The sequence below is a fragment of the Odocoileus virginianus genome, chromosome 18 (genome assembly GCF_023699985.2).
Source record: "Odocoileus virginianus isolate 20LAN1187 ecotype Illinois chromosome 18, Ovbor_1.2, whole genome shotgun sequence".
Lineage (NCBI taxonomy): Eukaryota > Metazoa > Chordata > Mammalia > Artiodactyla > Cervidae > Odocoileus > Odocoileus virginianus.
In genome coordinates this window covers 16,301,480-16,329,428 of record NC_069691.1, presented here as the reverse complement: position 1 = coordinate 16,329,428, position 27,949 = coordinate 16,301,480, and the positions used below count along the sequence as shown (strand labels likewise).

Sequence of the window (27,949 nt, the reverse complement as noted above, 5' to 3'; positions counted from 1 at the left end):
ACTCCCCCAAGTGCTCTTGTGGAGTTCTGGATCTTTGCAAAAACAGTGCATGTAATTTCCAGGTTACTCAAGTAAGAAATGAGCTTGTCCTGGGCTTCAGGCCCAAGGGTTCAGAGGAAGCTTTATGAATTCAGGTAATTTATTCTTGGGTAGTGGAACATACATAGAAGCTAAAGGTCAGACACGATGTCTGGGTATTCTCTGGAGCCCAGAAAACCCTCCTTCAAGGATATGACATCCCGCTGCTCCCTCAAATAATCTGCCATCCTCCCCGGCAGAGGATCAGGAGCTGCGCCATCTGTGTGGTCCAACCTCAGGTTGTGGTGCCTAGTCTGCACTGAGTTTTGGCCCCACCAGACCTGCTGATGGAGTCCACTTGGGCAGCGAACAACCTGCGCAACCGCATGTGGCTGTCCTGCACAGACTATCGATTCCATGGAGAACGGCAGAGTTAAGATTGCCGGTTCCCAGCCTGTCTCTGCGATTCTCACTGCATGATCTTGGGAAGGCTGCTCACCCTTGCTCCATGCCCTAGTTCTCATGCATAACTTGGGGACAATGATAAAATACACTTCACAAGATCAATCTGAAGATTCAATTAGTTATCAGTACCCGGCAGAGTAAGAGAGCTTGATAAGTGTTAACATTACTAGCTCACCCAAGCAAGAGACAGGAATTACTGGGAATTTTTTTTTTAAATGAAAAGGACCAAAACTTCTCCCTTAGTTAAACATTGTTCCTAATTGAATGGTTCCTGATGAATGCAAGAGGTATGCTGGATTGGAGATAAGGAGACATGGATTTTGAATCCAATATGGCCAGTTCTAGGCTAGGCAAAACCCCCAGCCAACCCCCCAGCCTCAGTGTCTTCTGGACAGAATCAGCAAGGGCAGGGAGGAGGGTCTTTGAGAGGTTCATGGCTATTGCTGTTTTAGTCTGAGATTCTAAGACTGAAGACTGTGAATAAGAGACTTTGTGGCCTTTCTTCCCACTAGTATCTTACAGCCCAGTTCTTCCAATACCCAAATGCTAAAAGATTCATGAATGACTCAGTGTTTAGTATTTCCTTTTCAGCTCTTACCTTCAACGTAGGTTGGGAATGAAGCCAAGCTTTTTCTTGACTGTAATTAAGACAAAAAGGTTTCAAAAAGGGCAAAGCATCATTAAAAATGCATTAACACAACCATCCATGCAAAATGAAAAATAAATACATCACCAATGGCAGATATTAACCAGCTGTCAACCATTTTTGGCTACAGAAAATGAAGTGTGAATAAATATATGCATTCATTATTAAAAGCTACCTGAAGCCCAGAACCATCCATTCATATTTTAGATAATCTAAAAACCCTACATTCCACAATCAGAGAAATGTTTGTTATCTTAAAAAATAATCCATGGACCAAAATTCACAATCAGCAGTAACAATAAAAGGCTCAATTTATATTTATAAGAATCTAGGTGTGTAAGTGAGAAACTGTTGATTAGTAAAGGCACCAATAATATGATTATATGTTAAAATTAAGAATTCCCTTTGAGAATTTTATTCCACTTTAGGTCTTTGCAGGGCAAATTTTATTTGTAGTTTAGGTCTGATCTCTCATTGTGCTAAAAATGGTTGCTAGGGCTTTTTTTATCTCTTCCTTTCATCTCTTACTGGTGTATTTTAGTTTAAAAATTCCACTACATAGTCATTATTATGTGTTACCATGTATTATATATTATTCTTAAAATAAGACCCCAATAAACAAAGAAGTTCAAGAAGCAGTTAAAAAATCTGTCACAATAATGATTTATGTAATGGAATTTTTTATATTAAGTAAAACCCCATAGCAAAGATTAGTCTCCCAACAGCATCCCTGAAGTGGATATAATCAGTTAGAAACTTTATAGGACCTGACTGGATGACAGTTTAAAGGCCCGCTCTCAGAGGACCAACACTTAGCCCTTGGTTCCTTTCACAAGCAAATGTCCCAGAGATGACTCTCGGTGGAATAAGAGTGGGTAATTCATTTCTACTTCAACCAGTAACAGAATTTGCAGCTGACAGTCTGGGGCAGGATGATGTGCGCATTGTAGGAGAGTCGAGAGCTAGTGTAGAAGAGTCCCTAAAATGGGCAAAATCAGAGTCCGCATGGCCAAGGGTTATCTTCAGAAAGCCTAAAGATGTTCCCTGCTAAGAATCTACCAGGTGTTAGGTGATGATTTCAGAACAAGACTGTCTAGTACAACACAGCTGCTCAGCAGGGTGACTTGAATTGATGGAATACTCTGGGGTGCCTAGTGGACTAATAGAGGGAAGGGCCCTGGATGGTGGCTGGGATATCACGGGAAACAACTTCACATCGTAGCACTTTATGTAGTTTATACAGTGCTCTTCATTTGGAAGATGGGAATGGTAAAGGGATGATAAATTAAATTTGTACAACATTAAAAAAAAACACAACACAGTAGTGTTAACTGTTGTGTGAAAAACTGGAGGGAGTAAAAGAAACAATTTTAAGACTTTAAAATTGTTAAGACTTTTAAAATCAACCCAGGACAAGGACAAGAATTCAACACTAGCCACACAATACACAAGGCAGGGTAATCTCAGTAAACATGCTGGAGATGTGCTCACTGGGATGAAAGAGCTCCTCATACCAAAGAAGGTGGGTTTCTGGTTTCAGAAAAGAATCACGTTTAGGGACACTAAGGACCCAAGTTCACCAGGAGAGAAAAGTTATTGGCTGCTAAAGCATTTATGGAAAAATGTACACCTAGTGAACGTCAAGATTATGTGGATAGGAGAAAAAGGGAACTCCAATTTCAAAAATGCTTTACATTAGTTTTACTTTCTCTTTACTCAAGTGAGAAGACAGGCCCAGTTGAGTGCCTGTTGGCTTAAACTCTGTTGCTTTGAAGAAATAAATTGTATGCAGATGAAAGCTAGCTTCTTCACAAGGGCCTAAAGACTGTAAGATTATTATTCCCCAACCATTTCCCTCTCCTTGCGCTCAGCATTTAGGGGCAATAAGGGCTTTACTTCATCTAATAAAAATGGTGTAGCTTCCAGGTACAACTAAGAAGCCAATGTATATTTTCTTGGGCTATTCAGATACTTTTCTGAATGCTAATCTCAAGGACAGTGCCCAGATTTGAGCAGAAACTACAAAAGAACTGCTTTAGTCTACAGCTCTAAAAGCTGCCATTTTCTTTAGAGTCACAACGTAGGGCATTTGGTTCATTCGTTTATTCTCTATTCATGGGCTCATGACTGGCTTTCTTTAGTCTCTGGGGTAGTAAACTTTTTTTTTTAAAGAGTTTTGTGAAACGAAAGAATCTCTAATTATTGCACACAAAGAATATTTTCATCATTATTTCTAAAGATATGCAGAAACATGTGCCAAGTCCTGTAGGAACTGGGAAACTAACACATTTGCCTTGCTTATTATATCTGATGAATAATCAAGTGCTGAACATTCAGATGTCTGATGAGCCCTTTGTTTTCTCACATGTGGACAGAGACGAACATTAGCTGATCCTTAACATTCAAGAATTAACAGAGACACATTCAAGAAGATAAAGGCCAAATCTTTGGGATGTTCAAGAGGTCACACAAACTGTGTGTAGAGCCTGGAGGCCTGAACTTTGAAATAATAACATACAAACTACCTGTTCATACAGTGTATGTCCTGCAAGTACTCTTTACCCCAGGGACAACAGATTGTGATGTTAAGAGCCTGGGCTCTCCAGAACTCTGGATTTTAAACCTGGCCCTACCACTTGTGACATCTGAGACGTAAGGTAAGTTACTTAACCTCTCAGCTTCCTCCATTAATAAATGAGGACAATAATTCCTACCTCATTGCAGTCATTTAATGCTTAAATGAGATACTATGTGATTTGCTTGGTCTGGTGCCTGAATGCTATAAATGCTCAAGAAATGGTAACTCTCATTATTGTTATTATCACTGTGGCTTTTCTTCTTGCTATCTGTCCTCACCTATTCGTGCACTATGAATAAAATATCAGGGGTGCAGGGCCAGAAGAAACCGTAACCCCATTACTCCTGTTCCTGAAGCCTGATCAAGACCAGAGAAGGACAAAGCATATTTCAAATCTAAATTCTAATGTTGGTGTCATTTCTGAGACTGTCTCCCTGTGTTTGTTTGCTTTAATATGAATAGATTAATAAAAAAATACTTCTCCCCTGCATGAATATTTAATGGAAAACGGATGTGTATTCAATGATACTTAAAGGGTAAATTTTAACTAAGACTCCTTTTTAGAAGTGATCTGCCACTCAGGTTAAAATGGAGATCACTTTCTCCACTGAATTTAACATAAAGTTATCAGCAAAAGGAAGGAAAATGAGACAATCATTCATTATGGGTTTATCTCTTTCATGCATACCCCCAGTGCTGATTAGGCACCATCTATATTTAGAGCGAGCTGGGCCCACACATAAGATGATGGTGCAGGTCAGTATTTACCTGATGTGAGTTCAGACACAGGTGGGAGGAGCAGTTAGCCAGGTGTGAAAGGGCAACGGGTGCTGAAAAAGGCAAGGTTTCCCCCTCAGGGAAAAACACCTGCCCTTTTCTAGCCTCAGAAACCTTTGTAGGAGCCAGCAGCATCTTCTCTCTTAAATATTCTCTGCCAGAGCTCAGCATGGCCTCCATCAGTAGGGTGACCATATGATTTACTGTTCAAAGAGACACTTTATAGTTGCACTTCCCAGCAGCCCCTAGCCACACATAGTTATTTAATTAAAATGCAATAAAATGAAAAATTCAGTTTCCCAGTGCCACTGGCCACATCTCAAGGGCTAGTGAGGCACACATGGCTAGGGTCTACCATTCATGACAGTGCAGAAGCAGAACATTCCCAGCATCACAGGGAGTCCTCTTGGATAGCACTGCTTTAGAGTGAGAAGGGGTGCTCACCAGGTATACTGCTTGGACGACAAGTATAAACAAGAGTCACCCCAGAGAAACAGGACAAGCAGTTGCCCTGTTGTTAAAAAGCTATTTTACTTGGGCCTGAAATAATTGAGTATTTAAGAAACCAGTCCACTTCCCAAACCACATAGCAACTGTAATGCCATGGCATCGAGGCTCATAACCTCACTGCTCAATAGTTTTTGATGTTCCATGTTCAAGAGAATCTTCTGCAATCAAGGAAATATTCTGTAAACTCTGCTTCCAGTACAATAGCCACTAGTCACATGTGGCTACTGAGCACATGAAATGTGGCTAGTGTGCCTGAGGAAGTGACTTTTTCATCTTATTTATGAATTAAAATAGACACATGTGGCTAGTGGCTATTGAATGGGATGGCATAGCTTTAATCACTGAATTCCATGCTGCAGAGATTAGGATTGTTCTCCCTACGGTAATCTGGGTCAGCAACTCCATGGGAGGCTGGGTAAAGCATAAACCAGAATTAGAATAAAACATAATGGACTGATGGCTTTGGAAACAAAATGGTATCCTACCTCTTTATTTGTGGAGGCTTCTGTGGGGTCACCAGGATGAAGGGGTGTGCTCAAAGACTCTGCACCCAGGGGTGAGGAACTGCCTGGAGATGGGGACTGGAAAACAGACAGCAAAGGAAAACAGCGTGAGAACCACACAGGGAAGGATGGGGTGAACCACCTGGCCTTGGGGACCTGGGGAAAGAGGAGAAAGTTGCACACGGCTGAAGAACATTTCAGCAGTGAGAAAACTTCCTGGAAAGGAGCTGCCGACGGTACCTAGAAGGCTTGGATTTGTCAAGCTTTCTTTAAATTCCTGCCCTGTGTTCAAAGAGGCCCTTATAATTCCCCTTCTCCCTCATCCACCACCTCAGGCCAAGGGTTGAAACATAGCAAAAGCTGACGACCAAACTTAAAGCACAGATGAATAAAGCTCATAGTGATACTTAAGTGGTTTCTGTTTTTAAAACATTTTTCTTACTGAAGGATACAAAGACTTTGGATGCTAAATGTCTTAAAAAATCACCTGCCCAAGAGGACCTAAATGAAAAAGTAAAAATTAAAGCATAAATTTTTAAAGAGATAGCTGGGACTGGTTTTGATGAATGGAAACTGAACCAGTTGTAAAATAATTTGTCTGATTTAACCCAGCAGCCACTGAAAATAGAGATATTTCAGCATTCAAACAACATTACCTTGGCGACTTTAGAAGAGTTAAACTCTTTGATAAACAATATGTTTAAAAATGAGGCTTATCACTTAAAATGAACAAACTACAATAAAAGATATAACATGGCTAAATCTCAAGAATATTAAGAAAAAGTTAAAGGCACAGAGAAGCAAAAGCACAGTTTGATTCCTCTTATTAAAGTTCAATTACAAAGAAAATGAAATAATTTATTATATAAGGAGAAGGAAGAGAAGGATAGAGACTTGAGGAAGAGAAGAAAGGAGCCTTCAAAATTACTGGTAATTTTCCATTTGTCAAATTAGGTGATGAGAACATGGTTTTATTTGTTATAATAAACACACCTTTTTTAAAATCTATTTTTAAGTGGAGGATAATCGTTTTACAGCATTGTGTTCATTTCTTCCATACAACAGCAGGAATCAGCCCTACGTATACATATGTTCCCCTCCCTCTTGAACACCCCCCTCCCGCCCCCTACCCCATCCCACCCCTCCAGGTTGTCACAGAACACCAGGTTGAGCCCCGTGTTTATACAGCAACTTCCCAGTAGCCATCTGTTTTACCTGGATATGCTTATTATTACCTGGATATACATATACCTGGATATGTAATGGATATGCTTCAATGCTACTTTCTCAATTTGTTCCACCCTCTCCTTTCCCCACTTAAATACACTTTTAAATACTCATTGATCTACTTAATAATATAAAGAGAAAGAGAAAAAAAAAATAAGACTTAGAAAAGGTTTGGAAAGCAGGGGTTCCATCAGGCATGTTACTGCCCCCAGGTGATGAGCTCAGGCTCCCTGTGTGGGCCCTGCTTGAATGGATCTGAAGCTCCAGGCCAGTGAAGGTGCTTAAAACCCTCCCCAGATGATCCCCGAAGATTTCTGCATGCTCCCAAAACCTGGGGGATGAAGAAAAGCTTCAGGTAAGCCACAGGGATGCTTAAGAATTCTGCAGCCACGGTCCTCTGAGAGCAAGAACCCGCCGCTTCACAGCTTGTTTGGTGGAAGGCATAAAACCTAGTCCAGGTAAAGATCTGTTCTCTGAGGAAGCGCAGGGGTATGAGTGAGGACAGGTACATGCCGGGCAAAGAAAGCAAAGTCACATGAGCGGTAGCTTGAGCCTGCTCCTGATCTCCGGAGACTGAGCCCCAGGAGAAGTGGGGGTACAGAGACATCAGGAATGTATCTCTGCTTGGGGAGGGAGAACGTTCCATGGGGCAGTGGTACAGAGGAGGGGAGGGGACATGTTCATACATGGGGCGGGGTGGGGAGCGGAGGGTTAGCAAGCACTGGGTGAAATCATAAAAACAATAAATTCTCTCCAAAAAGTCTCAGTGACAGGAAATACCCAATGAACTGGAGGGTGATGTGGTGAGACGCAGAGTTACGCACACAGACGTGGTGCTCTCGACCTGTTGCTGCGAGGCCTGGATGTGTTTCCTATGAGCTGATGTACCTGATTCTGAGCAGAGAGATGAGGACCAGCAAGCCTCTTCATCACTCACGTGCAGAAATCAGCTGCTCCATAGTTAAGCCAAGAGGACACACATCAGGGTGACATGGGGTACAAAGCACCTAAGCCTCTCGGTCTCTGGATGCAAGAAAGATACCCTGTGTGCCTCCGAAAAGAACACACAGAACTTTTCATTTGGCACCCCAGAAAGGTGGTGGGGACTTGCTGAGTTAGCTCTGTGTCTGGCCTACTCAAAATTAACAGAGTAAAGTTTTCATGAGAATTTAATGCCTTTAAATTTTCCTAGTTTTTCAAATATGAAGCAGTTCTTAGATATTTATGTCTATTTTTCCCCAAGTAATTTTCTCTGTCACAAAGATTTCAAAGGTCTAGTCCCTGGGGAAGCTAGAACAGATGCTTTTTCTTTAATTGCTTGGTTTGAGGACAAATGTATCACTTTCATTAAAATAAAAAAAAAAGCTCCCAAAGTATCCCATAGTGCCTATTTCTCTAATTAGTTTCTGTTGCAAAGCTTCTAAAAATGGAGGCTTTGCAGGGCTGTGAGCACCAGGTCATCTCTGGATGATGTGAGAAGATAGGTTATCTGCAGGGCAGGCTGGGGTACAGAAGAGGCAGGTCGGACCCCACAATAAGGTTTGGTGACCAGAGCCAGTCACCCACCACGGGACCTCAGAGAAGAGGTACACATGTGACTCTGGTGGGCACTGTCTCGCTGAGGCTCTCATGGGCCCCACACCAGGCCTGATTAGGAGCCACTTCCCTTCCCTAGCCTTCCACATGCAAATGAGGTCCCTTGAGCTTCTTTCTGTTTGCACATGCAATTACTGATCTCCATCTAGAGCGTTCTCCCTTGTTCTCTCCTTCGAAAGCGCTCATCTTGTTGAAGCCTTCTCAGGCTCTGTTCAAGCTACTATTCTCCCCTGATGGCACGTCCCAGGTTTTGTAATTATCTGTTTCGGTGTGTGCCTCCCTTTTCCCAAGAACTCTTTAGCAAAGCTCTTGTATTCATCTTGGTGATCCAAGTGCCTCGCACTGGGCACTTGTGAACAGCAGGGATTCACTCAGTAAACGCTTACTGAATGAATGATGTCAATGTGGTTTTCAGCCTTACCATGTTTTCCAACTTGTGCCAAAAGCAGTCAGCAACTCCTCTCCTGTATTATTCTTAGAGGTCAGTGATAAGCATCTTTCTGTTCTGCGAACCTACACTGCTACATCTGCGTTTTGAACTGGAAAACTAGAGAAATGGCCTTTGCCTGTGAAGACTCCGACCTTAGCTCCAGCAAAGTTCCCTTAAAGCAGAAAACTGTCCCCAAGAGATTACCCTACTTGGAAGCCTACAACCCACTACACCGCTGCTGACAAAGTCAAGATGGACAAACGCCTTCAGAGCAGATACAGATTCCATGGAGCCCAAACCAAGGTGTTAATGTCAATTCATCTCAAATGTCTGCTTTAGAAGTCCTTTGTCCATCACCCCAACTTCTGCCTCTTCATATACTGAAGAGTGGAGAGAAAACCAGAAATTGGAAAATAGTTTTTAGTTTCAAAGAATGTATTGGAGGCAAAATTTAACCAATGAAGTGAGGCAAAAAATAAAAACTAACATTACATATTTCTGTCTGGAGTCTCATGCTTTCTGGGTTACTGGATGGATATTCAGTTTCAGGCAAATGAGACCAAGGGTGGGAAGCAAAGGTGGGCTTGGAGATTCACAAAGGTAAGTGCCACATCGGGTCTCTAGGAAGGCACTGTTCAAAGATGACTTGACAACTCCCTGTTCTAAAATTACAGGAGGTCTCCTTAAGCTCAACAATTTGTTTTCTGCAGATTATGCTCTAGCTGATTCACCACAGCTCTGGGGTGGTGAAAGCAGAGCTCCCAGTCTTCAGGCTTAGGCTCGTCAATGCTGGGACAAGAGATGGATAATCCTGTCCTTAGGTCCAAGGAGGCAACAGCATCTGGAGGGAAAGCCAATCAGTCATTTTCATTCACTGGACATCTCCTAGGGGCACATAAACGGTTGATGGCTGGGGGCGAGACAAACAGTTCATGGCACCTTCAGGTTAGGCATGTAGGGGTGGCAAAGCAGTGCACAAGTAATTATTACTTATTTAGTCGTCCAATAGACATTTCCGTGCCTCCTTGTGTTCCCAGCACTGGACCCAGAAACAAAGAGGCAAGAGATGTTGTGGTTGTTCCATCCACCCCTTTCCAGGTAGGAGGTGGAAATGTATGAAGTCAGCGCTGCAGAAGGCAGCTGGGACATGCGTTCATACACAGAGACACAGGGTTGGGAGGGAACACTTCTGCAGGAGGGGAGGAGTGCGTCAGCAGTGTTACTACACTGGGAAGGCACTGCTGCAGCTGAGCCCTGAAAACTGGATGGTCTTCATGCAGCAGGATGGGATTGGGAAGAGGTTGGAGGTACTGGAAACAGGCAGGGAGGGAAGCACAGCTCTGCAGGGAGGGGAGAATAGCAGGGCTGGGACCGGTCACTGGAGCCCCACTTGGTGACAGGCTGTGCCTACTCTCTGCCCAGAGGCTATTTTCCTTCTAAGTCGCTGGCCTGTCGTCCTCATCAAGTGCCAGTCTAGGCACTTTAATAACTATTTCCTGAATTGAACTGGAAGATCTAAAGGACTGAGGGGTTGAGTTACCACTTTGGTCTTCCCTTTCCTCTAATCCTCTTCCATCCTTGGATATCTGCAAACAGAACAGATCATCACCCAGAAAAGCTGACGGGATGACACTGAGAATGCCCCAAAGCCAGGGGTAAAGAACCCCTGGCTCTCTACAAATGGACAGAGCTGTTTTCAGAAAAGCCCAAGGACCGAGGCAGCACTGAGAGCCAGGCTGTGATGTGGAGAGGTGTACAGGGATTGTGAAAGACTTCTGGAGGAATTCTAGTCAAAAGACACAAAAAAGTGAGCTTGACCTGGGTCATTCACTCACTTATCTAACGCGCAAGTGCTGACAGAGTCTGGAGAAGCCCAGGTCCTGCCTGTGTCCAAGGAGCTCCTGGTCTGGTAGGGCAGACAGACCCATGAACACATGCAAGATGTCCTCTGGAAGGAATGTCGCCGAGTCCCTGAGAAAACAAGTCACCTTAACATAAAAACCACCACTAAGGAGCTAACTATTTGCAGGGTCAGTCTTCACAGCCTTCCCTCCCAAACACTAGCATCTATCTGGTCCACACTTTTGTCAGCTGATCTCTGTTGACTGCTGGGACCATCTGGGGTTTCCAGACAAAACCAAACCAGAACAAAACAGCAACTGCATTGCAGGGCAGAAGTGCAAATACTGCAGAAATAAAGAAAAAGCAGGATCTCAAAACTGAAGGAGGTAAAACTGGAGAATTGCTCAAACCCACTATGAGCCATCGAATAGTTGGTGGAGTTACACCAGTTAACAATTAAAAAGAGAAAAATGGAAGGATAATGATGTTCAGTTCAGTCGCTCAGTTGTGTCTGACTCCATAATCCCAAGGACTGCAGCATGCCAGGCCTCCTTGTCCATCACCAATAATGATGTTAGAGGTGCTTCAGAAAAAGCATGACTGGAACATCTGATAATAGAGGCCCTTGGGAAAACAGTCTTTAAATATTTTTGCTGAAATGGCTCTTTCTATGATTGAAAGGACTGTTTCTGATCATGCTGCAGAAGTCATGTGTGAATTGAAGGCAGTTGTTCTAGTGTATGCTTCAATGAATTTTTTCTGAGAAAAATTATGACTCTTTAAGTCAATACTTCTTCTCTAAGTTCACACAACTCAATAACAAAAAACAAACAACCCAGTAAAAAAAAGTGGGCAGAAGAACTAAGTAGACATTTCTCAAAAAAATTCATATAGATGGCCAACAGGCACATGAAAAGACACTCATTACCATGAATTATTAGAGAAATGAAAATAAAACTACAGTGAGGTATCACCTCACACTGAGAACAATGCTGGAGAGGGTGTGGAGAAGAGGAAATCCTCCTATACTGTTGATGGGAATGTAAATCGGTCCAGTCACCATGGAAAACAGTATGAGGTTCCATAAAAATAAAAAACAGAGTATGATCCAGCAATCCCACTCTGGGCATACATCCAAATAAGACTATATTAAAAAATATACGTGTACCCCTATGTTCAGAGAGGATGAGATGGTTGGATGGCATCACCAACTTGATGCACACGAGTTTGAGCAAGCTCCAGGAGTTGGTGATGGACAGGGAAGCCTGCCGTGCTGCAGTCCATGGGGTCGCAAAGAGTTGGACACAACTGAGTGACTGAACTGAGCCCTATGTTCAGAGCAGCAATATACACAGTAACCATGACAGGGGAACAACCTACATGGCCGTCAGCAAAGGGATGGGTAAAGAAGATGTGGTACATATATCCTACGGAATACCACTCTGCCACAAATGAGAATGAAATAATGCCATCTGCAGTAACATAGATGGACTGAGATCACACTGACAGAAGTCAGGAAGAGAAAGACAAATACTGTATGACATCATATATGAAGTCAGAAAGAGAAAGAAAAATACTACGTGGAATCTAAAATATGACATAAATGAACTTATCTGTGAAACAGGCTCACAAACATAGAGAACACACTTGTGGTTGCCGAGAGGAAGGAGGAAGGAGGGAGGGATAGATTGGGAGTTTGGGGTTAGCAGATGCCAACTATTACATGTTATATATAAGGAAGATAAAAAACAAGGTCCTACTGGGGACAGGGAACTACATTCAATATCCTGTAATAAGCCATAATGGAGAACAATATGAAAAATAACATACATATGTACAACAATCATTTTTCAGCACAGCAGAAATTAACACAACACTGTAAGTCAACTATACTTCAATGAGATAAACTGAGAAAATACTTCTCTAAGAATTCATATATAGATGAAATTATAATTGACATGTTGTTAATCAAAAAATAAACTAAGCTTATATTTGAAATTTTTAGTACTGTTTTTCAAGGTAAAGTTCTAATCAAATCCCTTTCTTCCCATACTTATTTTAAAACCCTGGCATTTGTTGTAAGTGAATTAATTTTAAGTAGACCTTTGAAGGTACACTGACACAAGGATCCTTTGGGACACCCCCTCTGTCTCCTCCGGTTGGTTAAAATATGACATGACAGCAGCCATAACAGGCATGAGCAGGTGGGAGGAAAGACCATCTGGATCAGAGAAAGATTCCAGTGGAGAAGACACAAGTCTTTTGTGCCACAGTGCCCAGGACTTGGAAGGCCCTGAGAAAGGTTCCTGGTTGGTGGGAAGTTAAAAAAAAAAAAAAAATCAATGAATTCTTAAGACACTGGTCAAGTTTTCAAAGCTACCATGTTCTGGCTTTCCAATATTAAAGTCCATTTTCAAAAGCATAGGTGATTATAGGGAACACAAGTTACATTACTCCTTTGAAAAATACTGACGTTTTAATTTTTTATTGTGGCAGAACAAGTAAGATTGCAACTCAGGTTTCAGGATACTGAAAGGGGCTAAGTGCTCAAACACCAGCATCTGGCAGACCTGCATGTGAATCCTGGCTTCACCACTCACCGCCAGGTTCCCATCCTCTCTGACTCTTCTGAAAATCAGGGAAACAGTAATAACCCACCTCTTGGGAATGACATGAGGATTAATCGGTAACAATGCACACAGAATCAGCTCAGTGCCTGGGCATGCACAAAGCACTTAACCAATATTTGAGAATCTTTTAAGATTACAATAATAACAAGAATTATTTTGCCCCTCTGGGAGAGTGTTCACAAGGACAACGCATACCCATGGGGATATTTTCTTCATCTCATCTTGCTTCCTTCCTTATTAACATTTTATTCATGAATAAAATTAAAAAGCACACAGAAGGCTCTATAAAAATCATACCAGAAAGATTTTAAATTACTTTATAAGCCCCAAGACTCTTACTAGTATAATGGCAAGAATAGCTCATTACTGGCTATGGCTAGGGGGTACACACAATGACTGTATGTAGTTTCTGGCATGTTCACTATCTCCCGTTCAAGACCGCATATTGGAACATGAAGACTGAGTATGATGCAATTACGGTGACTGATTTACAAAAGAGAACCAAGTTCGTATTCATTGCTCTAGGGTTAAATGATGACAGGTCACATATGACCACGGCATGCTGACACACTCCACTGTTTAGGACACATGGTAAAAGATCCAAGCTGGCTCTAGCCAAGTCTGATGAATCCCAATACACAAAGATCCATTTCTTCAAAGGGAACTCAGTGACAAAAATTTCACTGCAACCAAGGGTAGGAGAAATAATTCTTTAAGATTACAGTTTTATCAAGTTTTATGAATTATTTAGCAACTTCAACTATATGGAGAAACTCACAGAGCCTGAAAATAAGGTTTTGGTTTTTTAAGTCACCAAACAGCGGACATATAACATGTAACCCAAACACTAAGAACTCATGAACATTCTTCACTGGTGTTATGGATAATGCCCTCTCAAACATATATATTAAAACCCCAGCCTGTCCCCCTCCCCACAGCAGGATGAAATGAAGAGGTGGGGCTTCTGGGAGGTGATTAGTCATAAGGATGGAACTCTTGTGAACAGGATTAGTGCCCTTATAAGAGACACAAGAGAATTTGGTTCCTTTCACTGCCTTCCACCCCAACACAGCAAGAAGATGGCCATCTACAAACCAGGAAGAGAACACTCACCAGAAGCTGACCATCCTTGTATCCCCATCTCAGACCTCCTAGGCTCCAAAACCGTGAGAAATAAATTTCTGTTGTTTAAGCCACCAGGTCTATGGTATCTTGTTACATCAGGCCAAACGGAGTAAGACATTGAGACCGCTCATGAAGCACCTATTTACTCTCATTATTTTAAATACAATTTTAACAAGCTCTGAGGAATTCATTCCTCAATTCAAAAATTTCAGTGGTTCCTTTTTGCTTAAAGAATAAATCCTAGACTCTTTACCTTAGCACTTAAGGCATCCAAGGTTTGGCCTTCATTTCTTTACCATTTTCCACCCTTTCAGTTCCTATTGTCTATGATCAAGCTACTGAACTCCTTTCTGTTCCCCGTGAGTTTCTGCTGTGAACCTTTGTTTATGCTCTTGTCTGAACGCCACATGTTCATGACCCTCCAAAGGCCCACTTCAAACACTACTTCTTTCATGAAGTCTTTCCAGTTCTCTTAGGCAAAATGAATCCCTCTCCTACGAGAATTGCTTGTATGTTATCTGTGCCATTCTTATGTTGCATCACTTTCTCCATTATATTTCATAAAATTATAATACTATTAGATATTTTAGTTACAATATTTTAATAATCACTTTGAAGGCAGAATTTATGATAAACTTATATTTTCTTCTTCAAGTGCTTAATCAGGATTCCCCATAAAAAATACAAAGGGAGTTCCAGAAAAGTGTTAAATATATGGAAGGATGTATGGGCACCAATTCTTTAGTATCAGAGGAAAAAGGAAACACAATAAATAAAAAGGTTTACATATAAAGTACGTTCTGGACACATGTAGCATTGCACTCATGTGCTCGTATAGAAGTTTGTGGGTACATGTGGCTCAGGGTTCTTGTCACTACTTTATTTTTAATTTATTTCATTGATCTATAGTGTTGTGCGAATTTCTGCTGTACAGTAGTGATTTAGTTATACATATACATACATTCTTTTTCATGTTCTTTTTCATTACAGTTTATCACAGAATATAGAATATACAGGGCTTTCCTGGTGGCTTAGATGGTAAAGCATCTGCCTGCAATACAGGAGACCTGGAAAAGGTCAGTTTCCATTCTAACCCTAAAGAAGAGCAATGTTAAAGAATGCTCGAACCACTGCACAGGTGTGCTCATTTCACATGCCAGCAAGGTGCTCAAAATCCTTCAAGCTAGGCTCCAGCAGTATGTGAACCAGGAAATTCCATATGTACTAGGTGGATTTAGAAAAGGCAAAGGAACCAGAGCTCAAACTGCCAACATCTGTTGGATCATAGATAAAGCAAGGGAATACCAGAAAAACATTTGCTTCACTGACTACGTTACAGCCTTCGACTGTGTGGATCACAACAAACTGTGGAAAACTCTTAAAGAGATGGGAATACCAGACCACCTTATCTGCCTCCTGAGAAACCTATATGCAGGTCAAGAAGCAACAGTTAGAACTGGACATGGAACAACAGACTAGTTCAAAACCGGGAAAGGAGTACGTCAAGGCTGTATATTGTCACCCTGCTTATTTAACATGTATGCAGAGTACATCACTGGAAATGCCAGGCTGGATGACTCTAAGCTGGAATCATGATTGCTGGGAAAAGTATCAAACAACCTCAGATATGCAGATGATACCACTCTAATGACAGAAAGTGAAGAGGAACTAAAGAGCCTCCTGAAGAGGGTGAAAGAGGAGCAGAAAACCTGGCTTAAGACTCAACATGCAGAAAACAAAGATCATGGCACCTGGCCCCATCACTTCACTGCAAAGAGAAAAAGTGAAGCAGTGACAGATTTCATTTCTGTTGTTGTTCAGTCACTCAGTCCTATCCAACTTTTTGTGACCTCATGGACTGCAGCATGCCAGGCTTCCCTGTCCTTCACTATCTCCCAGACTTCGCTAAAACTTATGTCCACGGAGTGAATGATCTCATCCAACCATCTCATTCTTTGTCACCCCTTTCTCCTCCTGCCCTCAATCTTTCCCAGCACCAGGGTCTTTTCCAATGAGCTGGCTCTTCGCATCAGGTGGCCAAAGTACTGGAGCTTCAGCATCAGTCCTTCCAATGAATATTCAGGGTAGATTTCCTGTAGGATTGACTCATTTGATCTCCTTGCTGTCCAAGGGACTCTGAAGTCTTCTCTTTCAGTACCACAGTTCAAAAGCATCAGTTCTTCGGCACTCAGTCTTCTTTATGGTCCAACTCTGTTTTAGTTTCTTGGTCTCCAAAATCACTATGGATGGTGACTGCAGCCATGAAGTTAAAAGACACTTGCTCCTTGGAAGGAAAGCTATGACAAACTTAGCATATTAAAAAGAAGAAACATCACTTTGCTGACAAAGTTCCATATAGTCAAAGCTATGGTTTTTCCAGTCACATGCGGATGTGAGAAGTGATGTGTTAGTCACTCAGTCATGTCCAACTCTTTGCGACCCTATGGACTGTACCCTCCCAGGCTCCTCTGTCCATGTAATTTTCCAGGTAAGAATACTGGAGTGGGTTGCCACTTCCCCTTCCAGGGGATCTTCTTGACCCAGAGATTGAACCTGCATCTCTTAGATGCAGGCTTAGATGAAGCCTTTCATCTCTTACGTCTCCTGGACTGGCAGGTGGGTTCTTTACCACCAGAGGCACAATGGTTTTTTTCAGTAGTCACGTATGGATGTGAGAGTTGGACTATAAAGAAGGCTGAGTGCTGAAGAATGCATATGGGCTTTGAAAGGCAGGGGATTACCCAGAGCAGGTCACAGTACAGGCTCTAGTCTTTCTGAGAAACTTCCACTTTGGGGGTGGGGTGGGGTGTGGGGGGCGACTGCTGTGTCTCTGGTGTTCTCATATAGCTTTTTCAGTATGTGTATCATTTTAACCAGTGTTATCCTTTTCCTCAAGTAAATGCACACTGTTTTCCTCACTGATATAAAGCATTTTAAATTAACCTATTCTATGTTACGATTATTAGAAAAAAAAAATAACCAAATATATGATTAGTTTTTTTCTTGCTCCAAGATACGTTTGTGCTTCTGAAAATCAAAACTGCTGAAGAAACCCATAATTATTCACTTTCCATTCAAACTGTGTTATCAATGCACATTTGTATTTCCTTAATGTGGTGAAGCAGGAGAGTTAGCATAGGCATTGTAGGGGCATAATTATGTCATTAAAATGATAATAGCCTGGGCCTAATGAAGTGTTTTATATACACATTTATAATGGATTCAATTAATATCAACGGAACATTTTGAGATAACTGTCAGAATATTCTAAGCATTTCCATTTTCTTTTCCCACAGGGAAAATGCTCACATTCCCAGCCCCAAGTCTGCTAAACCCTCGGCAAGGCTGCTAGTGTGAGGATCCAGTCCATCTAGCAGCTTGGAGAAAGCCTTGCACTGCAGCAATCTCCTAGGTACAGGCTGCTTTCCTCTTCAGGGGACCACACAGATCAGTCATTTTATCACCACCTGAAAGGCTCTACACTTCTGAAACCATGTTCTCAAAGGAAAAAAAGTTGACTATTAACTAAAGCCATTCCTGAAACATTTGATAACTTATCATCTGATAAAACTGATCTATAAACCACTGCTATCTTTCCCCCTTTGAAATCATCTCACTGTATCTATTTGAAATGCATTACAACTTGTGATAGACTCATTTATGAAGAGGCCTCCATCATGTTCATCCCATCTAGGTCCATATTCCCTGATGGTCCTCCTGCACAAGCATCCTCAGGCCATACTGAACGTGAGCCCAGTGAGACGAAAACCAAAGTGGCTTTTAGTTTGTATTAAGAGATGCAGCTAAGAGCAAACCATTTGCTGTAATAACATGTTATCTACTAAAAACAATAACAGCTACTATTTGTTGACAGCTTACTATGTGCCAGGTACTATACAGGGTTCACTTTGCCATCGGCTCATTTATTAGCAAACGTGCAAGGCACTAATCTCCATTCATTTTCATTAGCATCATGGAAGCAAAAGACACAACAAAGAGCCTGGAATTAGAGGCTACAGTGCCTAAATGAACTCATTTATCAGAACACAGCAAATAACAATGTGACGCTGATGGAGACGAAGCAAAGTGCAATCTCTCTAAGTGGTCAGCCTTTTCTCTTTTCAGATCATCTTGGACTTACCAGCAACAGGCAAACCTGATTACATCTCTTCCCATCCCATTCCAGCTCTGTTCACTTACTCCTACTGTCAAGGGAAATGCAGAAAACGAACAATCTGACAGGACTAGAAGAAAACCAAGAGCAAAGCAGCAAACATAGCTGTGAGGCTGAGGATCCACCTACCTCATCTTCGTGACACTCATATTGGTACATCCAGAAATTCTCCATCTTTATGAGTGCTCTCTGGGTAGCAGGGCCAGCTCTTGAGCATCCACTTGTGAGCTGAGGCCAACTCCTGATCCCAGTGTGTGTCTGGTGGATTGTTTCCAGTGGTGTTAGATGGCGGAGTCAATAATGTAACTTGTAACAGGAGATGTGACCAACTCCCAGGGTGTCTGACCCAGCTGCATTAACCCCTCAGTGCACGATGATCCCGGCAGTCGTGCGTCACTGCTGGAGCATCATCACCTGATGTTTCTGAGGAGGGGCTGGCCTCCCTCTTCTGGCAGTAATGCCTACTATTTCTGGGGGAAAATAAACTCGGTTCTGAAGTGCTACCAGAAACTTTCACACACTCTAAACTCTGCTATGTTTATAGAACCTGTGAAAAGAGCATCCAGTTCATATGGAAGGAAGGGGCGGGAGTTGGGAAAAAGAGGCTCGCTCAGAGCCAGTGTCAGAACAAACCTGGGCATGTGGCCAGCCAGGGCCTGGGGGCACAGGATGCTGAGAGTGGACCCTCCCCACCTCTTCACATTTGCTGAACATCCTCACACTGAACTCTGAGTAAGTGGGAATGGTAAGTCAGATACACAAACAAAAAGAAGCTGCCGCCATGGTCAACATGGTTGGATACACACCAACAAGAATACACAGAAGAATCACATTAAAAAGGTCTTAATGACCTGGATAACCATGATGGTGTGCTCACTCACGTAGAGCCAGACATCCTGGAGTGTGAAGTCAGGTGGGCCTTAGGAAGCACTGCTACAAGCAAAGCTGGTGGAGGTGACAGAATTCCAGCTGAGCCAGTTCAAATCCTAAAAGAATGATGCTGTTAAAGTTCTGCACTCAATATGCCAGCAAATTTGGAATACTCAGCAGTGGTCACAGAACTGGAAAAGGTCAGTTTACATTTCAATTCCAAAGAAGGGCAATGCCAAAGAATGATCAAACTATCACACAGCTGCACTCATTTCACATGCTAGCAAGGTCATGCTCAAAATCCTCCAAGCTAGGCTTCAATAGTATGTGAACTGAGAACTTTCAGATGTAAAAGCTGGATTTAGAAATGGCAGAGAAACCAGAGACCAAATTGCCAACATCCGTTGGATCATAGAAAAAGTAAGAGAATGCCAGAAAAATATCTACTTTGGATTCACTGACTATACTAAAGCCTTTGACTGTGTGGATCACAACAAACTGGAAAATTCTTAAAGAGATGGGGGTACCAGACCACCTTACCTGTCTCCTGAGAAACCTGTATGCAGGTCAAGAACTAACAGTTAGAACCAGATAGGGATCAATGGACTGGTTCAAAATTGGGAAAGGAGAATGTCAAGGTTGTATATTGTCACCCTGCATACTTAACTCATATGCAGAGTATCATGCGAAATGCTGGGCTGGATGAAATACAAGCTGGAATAAAGAATGCCACGAGAAATATCAATAACATCAGATATGCAGATGACACCACCCTAATGGCAGAAAGCGAAGAAGAACTCAAGAGCCTCTTGATGAAGGTGAAAGAGGAGAGTGAAAAAACTGGCTTAAAATCCAACATTCAAAAAATAAAGATCATGCATCCGGTCCCAACACTTCATGGCAAATAGATGAGGAAGAAATGAAAACGGTGACAAACTTTATCTTCTTGGGCTTCAAAATCACTGCAGATGATGGCTGCAGCCATGAAATTAAAAGATGGTTGCTCCTTGGAAGAAAAGTTATGACCAACCTAGACAGCATATTAAAAAGCAGACTTTGCCAACAAAGGCCGGGGTAGTCAAAGCTATGGTTTTTCCAGTAGTTGTATACAAATGTGACAGGTGGACCATTAAGAAGGCTGAGCACCAAAGAATGGACACTTTCGAACTGTGGTGCTGGAGCAGACTCTTGAGAGTCCCTTGGACTGCAAGGAGATCAAACAGTCAATCCGAGAGGAAATCAACCTTGAATATTCATTGGAAGGACTGATACTGATACTGAAGCTTCAATACCTTGGCCACCTGATGCAAAGAGCTGACTCACTGGAAAAGACCCTGATGCTGGGAAAGACTGAGGGCAGGAGAAGAAGCGGGTGACAGAGGATGAGATGGTTGGATGGCATCATCAACTCAATGGATATGAGTTTGAGCAACCTCTGGGAGATAATGAAGGATGGGGAGGCCTGGAGTGCTCCCATCCATGGGGTCACAAGGAGTCAGACACTCTTGAGCAACTGAACAACAATAGGTAAACCCAAACTGGCTTTGAGAGCTGGACTGTGTCCACTTATTCTTGGGAAAGACAAGATTAATACAGGTGGAACTGAGCTGGAAGGAACTAACGGAAACACAGTTGGGCAGGGTGGTTCTGAAGGCTGAAGACAGACCTCCTGGAGTCAATCTACCTCTTAACTAGCCATGGCAGTGGGGGAGGTTGTGGATGCACAAAAAATGAAAGGTACAGAACATTCAAGACATTCACTGTAACAGATGGCCTCAGCCTTCTTTCTCACCAACCCCTTTATGAGACAGGATGACAGGTCTCTCTCCCTAGTTTACCTGATGAACTGTAAGAGTCAAAAGGTAGAAAAGAGAGAAGCAAAGGACCGGAATGATCCACAACTGGAAAATCCACTCATGTTAGGTGACAGTGTCCTGTGCTGTGGACAACTCTGTAGGCCAGGCCAGAGAGGGGAGGTCCTGGGTACTTCTCTGCCCCTCCTCGCTTGTTCTTGTGTTTCTGACCATTCCACTCACAGTGAGATTGTACCTACTATAATCTGGGTCAGTCTGCTGCAAAACTTGCAGCTGTCAGCCCCGTTCAAGGAGGCTTTTTCTAAATGGTGAGCAATGCAGGAGGTATTTCTTCTGAATTTATAGCACTGGGCATTTCTCCAGATACTGTCTTCTTTCCATCAATTATTTAAAAGACAGAAAACTTTTGGGTGTTAATTCTCAAGTGTCCTGATTGAATAACCCCTACCACTGAACTCCCCCGGCTTAAGGGTGGGACCAATCTGCCATTATCACTCTTAAAAACTGCTCAGATTTGAACTCATGAGCCACTTAGGACAGGCTGAAGTCATCAGAATCTTCACTGTTACTGTGGAAAGGTTGGAATTTTTTCAGTCATTAACCAGAGAACCACCATCACACCTAAGACTTAAAAATCACTAGGGAGACTACAAAAGAAAAGCAGATCTTCTGGAAGGTTACAGAAAGCACCTTCACATAGCATCCTCTTGTTGCAACAGAATCCAGAATGCTTCCCCCGGCTCTCTTCCTTTCAGTCTTCCCTTCCCTTTAATGTCCAATCTGCACCCGAAACCTGCTGAATTATTCACCACGGCCTTCTCCATGCCTCATCCATAATGGATAACACCTGCGATGGAAAACGGCCCCCACAACGAGGCGACGGTTGAGATGGGAACACAAAGAACGGGAGCCACACGCACATCTGGGGCAGGACGCGGGGCACCAGGATGCCAGCCAGCCTCCAAGGCTGCTCCCTCAGCACCAGCAAGACCCCTCATACTAGGCGCCTCTCCACCTCTTTCTGTGTCATGACATGTGGAGAGATGATAGCATTCAGACAGCATTCTGGGTCACCCAGAGAGGGTCTGCAGCCCCAGTTGATGCTGCCAGAGTTGAAGGCAACATACCCAGTGGTCCAGGCCTCCACCGTCCCCAAAGTCCAGGGGGATGAGCAGAACAGTGGCTGAAAGCTCTGCCTTAGCTTAAGCAGCACTCTTTATGGCAAATGCTTTTGGCTCCGGAAGTCCCTTGACAACAAAGTTAAAATGCTTCTACTTAAGAATGCATGTGGTTGTGCGGTTTCCTTCAGGATAATCCCTGTTCCTCCCCATTCCCACAGGTTCCTCTGAATCCCAGCTGTCTCTGATGTAGCCGCCTGCCTCTCACCCCTATTCTCTTTTGCACCACTTCGGCTTGATTCTTTGCTGGCCAGCAGGATCTGCCCATTCCTGGCCAGATGACAAAATTAATACAGCCTATGAGCTGGGAACGGCTGAAGAGGTCAGCTGGGGAGGATGAGGCCGCAGCTGCTGAGTCCTCAGGCTGCAGGCCCAGCAGCTCTTGGCCACACAAGGTGACGACAAGATAGCCAATGGAGTAGACGGACTTCTCGAATGGGCCCTGTGGTCCCCAGCTCTTGGGATACAGCGCCTTGTTGATTCTCTTCCTGGGGAGGGAGTGTGGGCCAGCGATATACTCTAAACACAGCAAAGGTGACGGGATGCCATCCTGTAATTAGAAGTCACAGTCTGTTATAACCCAGCTTGCTAACAGACTCGGCTGGCATAGTTTATTAACACAAGCAGCCAAGGAGGAGAGTGCCCACGTGGCACAGAATGAGGAGGCCTGTGGGCAACAGTCAGCTAGGCTCCAAGGTCCTCACTCCAAAGGCCCGTGAGGAGCTGTATCCTGCCAACAAGCTCACTGGGAGCAGGGCTTTCCCCAGGTGAGCCTTAAGATAGCCACAGACCACGGACACCTTGACTGCAGTCTCAGAGAGGCCCCAAAGCAGAGGACCAGTGAAGTAACGCCGGAATCTTGACCACAGAAACTGTGAGATAATCACCATGGCGTGGTTCATGCCACAAAGTTCTGGGGCAATTTGTTACACAGCTGTAAGCAGCTGAGACACTAAAGGTGGCTTCAGAGGAAAGCCTGAAGAGCAGGGGAGGCCTGGAGGTAGGACTGAGGGCTCAACAAAGAACTAGCCTAGAACAGATCACAAACTGCACCGGCAGGGTCTGTGTCTGTTTTAGACAGCGCCTGCATCTCCGTGCCCGCTATATCCCTGGTGTCTTGTACACTGTCTGAGATATAGTAGGAATTCGAAAATATTTGTTAAACGTGCAGATGATAAGTTGAGAGAGACTTTCAATTTCTGATGAGATACCGTAGTCACCACTCTCTCTGGTTCACTGACAAAGCAAAGAACAGTGTGGCTTTGTGGCCAGGCTCTATTTCTTACTCACAGTGTCTTATAAGTAGCTTGTGCTCTATTTAACCCAAAAGTGTTAGCAAGGGAAGAAACAGCTCAACCTAACCACTTCATGGCAGTTTGCATGGCAGATGGTTGAGAGCACATTTATTCCTCTGCTATCATTCACCTAAGAAGAGGTTTCTTATTGGTTTCTGAGGTCTATTTGGCAAACTACACTGCAGCCCATTTTTGCTGTCCTGACAGCAGACCCTTTGGTTCTAAAGTTGTGCTTGTGGATAGGCTTCTGGGATGTTAACCTAGAGGGTCTGCAATCCCCCCTTTTCTAAACAGTATGAACCATATAGTAGAATGAAGTTGGTTTTAGAACCTATACTGGAATGCATATTCTTCTGCAGCAGGCCAGGAGAATACTCTTGAGTTAAGGATGCTTGGGGTCTAGTCCTTTTCAAGCCACAAAATGACACAAAAGCGAGTTGACTCTCTTAGGAAAACTTTCCTTCCTGACTCCTACCTGCTAAGAATACATCACATTCCAGCTCAGAATTTATCCACTTAGGGAAATCAGGCCTCAACAGAACACAAAATTCATTCTGAAGTCTGTCTACTTGACTACAGATCTCATTTCAACTCCATCCTTTGCTATTCAGATCTTGGAAGATCTGTGGCTGGCCAGAGCTCCCTGAGATGTGAACTGGCAAAAAGGACCTCTCAGAGAAAGATACTTTTACAGGAATCCTTCATGAAAACAATCCTTCAACAGCAAAAACAGTTCTTTTCACTCACTCACATACACTTGACAACACAACCACAACAGGATAAGATGTTGCTAACAAGCCTTAATGAACTAGCATGTACACTTGACCTTGGTCAACAGTTTCCTAGCAACAAGAACAACAATCAAGTCCATGTAGGCTGATGCTGAATTCAGGGCAGAGGGAAAGGGAGAGAGGACAGGGAGCAGGTGACGCCAAGGAAACCAAGGCCGAGATGAAGCCAGGATGCTTCTCCACCCTCATCACATCATCTTTCTCAAAAAAAAAAAAGAAAGAAAAACTATAGGCACAAAAGTGCACATGATCGGGGCAGGTGTTAACATCAACCCCTCACTTCCCAGGATTTTGGCAATATCTTCCTCTCAACAGGAGAGTGGCTGGTTTCTGACTAAGAAGTGTTAGTGCCAAAATCGTTTCCTACCTCAAAAGATTTCCACCAATTGGTTTCTGGAATTGGGGACATCAATAAAAGCTAAATGTTATCTGAAGGGAGTGGTGCAAAGTGCCATTATCACTAATTAGCAGTTTAGTTTGACTTAATCAATCAGACCAGCGGGGGGAGTTGGTGGGGGGGGAGCGTTTACAATATGACAATATAGTGCTGCTGCTCAAGGTGGAAGTGGAGACTGTGAGTCATTCAGAGCGCCTGAGCAGATGGGCAGCACCATGGGAGTGACCGCCGAAAACAGAGCAAGTGAAGGCGTGCTAACGGCCAACTTCTCTAATTCACAGTCTGCCACTGACCAGCCCTAAATGTTAAATGAATTTTGACCTACTAAGGGTTTCCACTGTGACTCAGCTGGTAAAGAATCTGCCTGCAATGTGGGAGACATGGGTTCAATCCCTGGGCTGGGAAGATCCCCTGGAGAAGGGAAAGGCTACCCACTCCAGTATTCTGGCCTGAAGAAATCCATGGACTATACAGTCCATGGGGTCGCTAAGAGTCGGACAGGACTGAGCGACTTTCACTTTCAAGGCAACAAAATACCCCAAAGTTGTAATTCTGATTTCACATTTCCATGGATGACTTAGGATCTGCAAAACCATTTTGCTCCGTAATTCTGGGGGAAAAAAATCTGCTAACTTATTTTACTGATGAAGAAACTGAAGTCGAGAAAGAAACCAGGTGACCAACTCAGCTGAGCTGCAGCAGGCCAACGACAGGGCTAAGATTTACATATAGTGAGTGCTTACTGAGCATCATCAACACTGTGCAATTTGCTCCGAGTTACAAGAGGAGGAGAAAACACTACACCTTCAATAGACTGACAGTGACCATCAGAGGCTAATGCATGTGAGACAAGTAGCAAGTAAGATAGCAAAGAATCAAGTGTTAAACTGCGGTTTACAGTTTAAGCTGGTGGTTACCAGTTTTGGGGCTTCCCAAGTGGTTCAGAGATAAAGAATTTGCCTGCCAGGCAGGAGACACAGGTTTGATTTCTGGAGAAGGAAATGGCAACACACGCCAGTATTCTTGCCTGGGAAATCCCATGGACAGAGGAGCTGTGTGGGTTCATGGGGTCACAAAAGAGTGAGACACGACTCAGCAACTAAACAAGGAAAACAAATTTTGATTGGGCCTTAGAAATACTGATGGTAAGACCAAATCTCCAGAGATTCTAATAAAAAATCCTGGAATCTATCTATTCAAAGAGTAGGGCCCTGACTGCACTAAACAGGAATGCAATCTGGACAGAGGTGAGAGCCAGTTTAAGAAGTGGAGTACAGACCTAAGTCTGTGTAAACAGGAGCAGATTTAGGATTTGTAATTACTAGTCCAATGAGTAAGCCAATGCAGGGTGGGGTGGGGATACAAACCAAAGGAACCATGTCATCTCTGTTCAGTGGGGTCTGCCTAATCACACCTGAAATTTACATGAGGAAATTACTTCCTAGAGGAATGTCTGTCTTTGCCCAAGACAAAGGGCACAGACATCTGGGATGATTTGTCTTCTAAGGCTGTGAAATATGTCAAAGACCAGTGGGACTCTGGGAGAGCAAGGTGGCTTTTGTCAACACAAAATAACATCCTCTCTATGGCTGCTCTCAACGAAGTGGTCAGTGAAAATCCGTGTTTCAAAGAAAGTGGACTGACAAGCTACATCTCTGTATTAAGAACACGTCAGTTACACCTGTAATGGGATCACTTCCCATTTAAAAGATGATCACGTTTATAGATAAGGTGCATTTCATAATTCCCCAGGATGACATGGGTCCAGGATTTAATTGGGTTACGTGTGGAATTCAATTATCTATGATCTATCTGCTCCTCTCCTTGTACCTTCTCTTCGTCCCCTATACATCCCCAGTCCACTTACTGAAATAATGCACAGTTGGGAGAGCTGACACGATTTTTCTAAAGACTCCTGGGAAGTTTCTGGAGTCCCAGCTTATTAAGCAAGCATGTCAAGACATCCCAATTGTGGTCCCATGTGCTGTGATTCTATCTGGAAAGTGATAACAAAATGCTCTCTGGTGAAATCATCCATTTCCTTCCCTGTTGCTTTCCCCATATTTCCCCGCACAGTAGTTTCACAGATACACTGACTAGTGAGACAATTCATTAAAAAGTTGAGAAAGATGCCTCTTGGGAGTGGAATCAGGTCAAGAGAAAAAAATTGGAGCCTGGGGTTAAAAAAATCAATCTTGCCCATCACTTATCTTCATTCCATTGAGCATGGGGTAGCTGCAGATCTTGCCTTCTGCTGTGCAGATCATCAGACCAGTTTGCTCTGATCATTCCAATACAGTGATGATCTAATGACAGTGGGGAGACAACTGCTTGGTCCTGTAGATAGGGCAGGCCTGGAACTGAACTGACAGGTAAAACTCAAAAGGTGAGATAAATTAATCAGGAAAACTTCAAATCCAGGAGGAGAATGCAAAAGCACACATTCTTCTAGCTCCTTTTGCTTTTTCATGATTGAAAATAAACTATATATTTGCTCTCTGATAGGGACTTCTAGGTCAAACCTTTTCATTTCCAAGTTGTAACAGCAAGATCATGACACGTTTAAAAACATTACGCTGGTCACATCAGGTCCTCACAGTTCAAAGAAGAGTGTATTTTTGTTGTTGTTGTTGTTACTGACAATGAAGTTCTGTTGTTTAAGAGCACTACCCGCCATTGGCAGGGATATGGCAATTTATTGCTGACCCTAAGTTGCAGAATGGGCCATTATATGTACTCTGGTAAAGGTAGCCACGTTGAAAACATTTCATTTTAAAAGTATGGACCATTAACCTAAGTAAGTATATAAACCTGAGGAGAAATCAATGCATCCACTTTGACCTCAGCAAACATCATTCTCACTGCAGCTATTCATATTTTGGCTGCCATCCTTCCCACATATGTTCAGCAGTTTCCACACTCTAAGCCCATTATCAAACCCACAGATCCTGAACTCTTCAGGGTTTTCACTGTCAAGATGCAAATCCATGTACCAATTAGGGCTCTTCACCTGAAGCCCACTCCTTGACCTACTTTTTACCTCTTTACTCTTATGTGTGTAATATAAGCCAAACGTTAAGTGT

General features: G+C 43.1%; 1 protein-coding gene across 1 annotated transcript in view; it reads right to left on the bottom strand.

The window, feature by feature from the left end:
• Positions 1 to 27,949, bottom strand: part of APBA1 (amyloid beta precursor protein binding family A member 1) — a 227,151-nt gene that overhangs the window by 39,397 nt on the left and 159,805 nt on the right. The window contains 2 exon segments of the mRNA XM_070480376.1: positions 1,082 to 1,121; positions 5,480 to 5,575. Coding sequence (XP_070336477.1) covers positions 1,082 to 1,121; positions 5,480 to 5,575 — 136 coding nt within the window.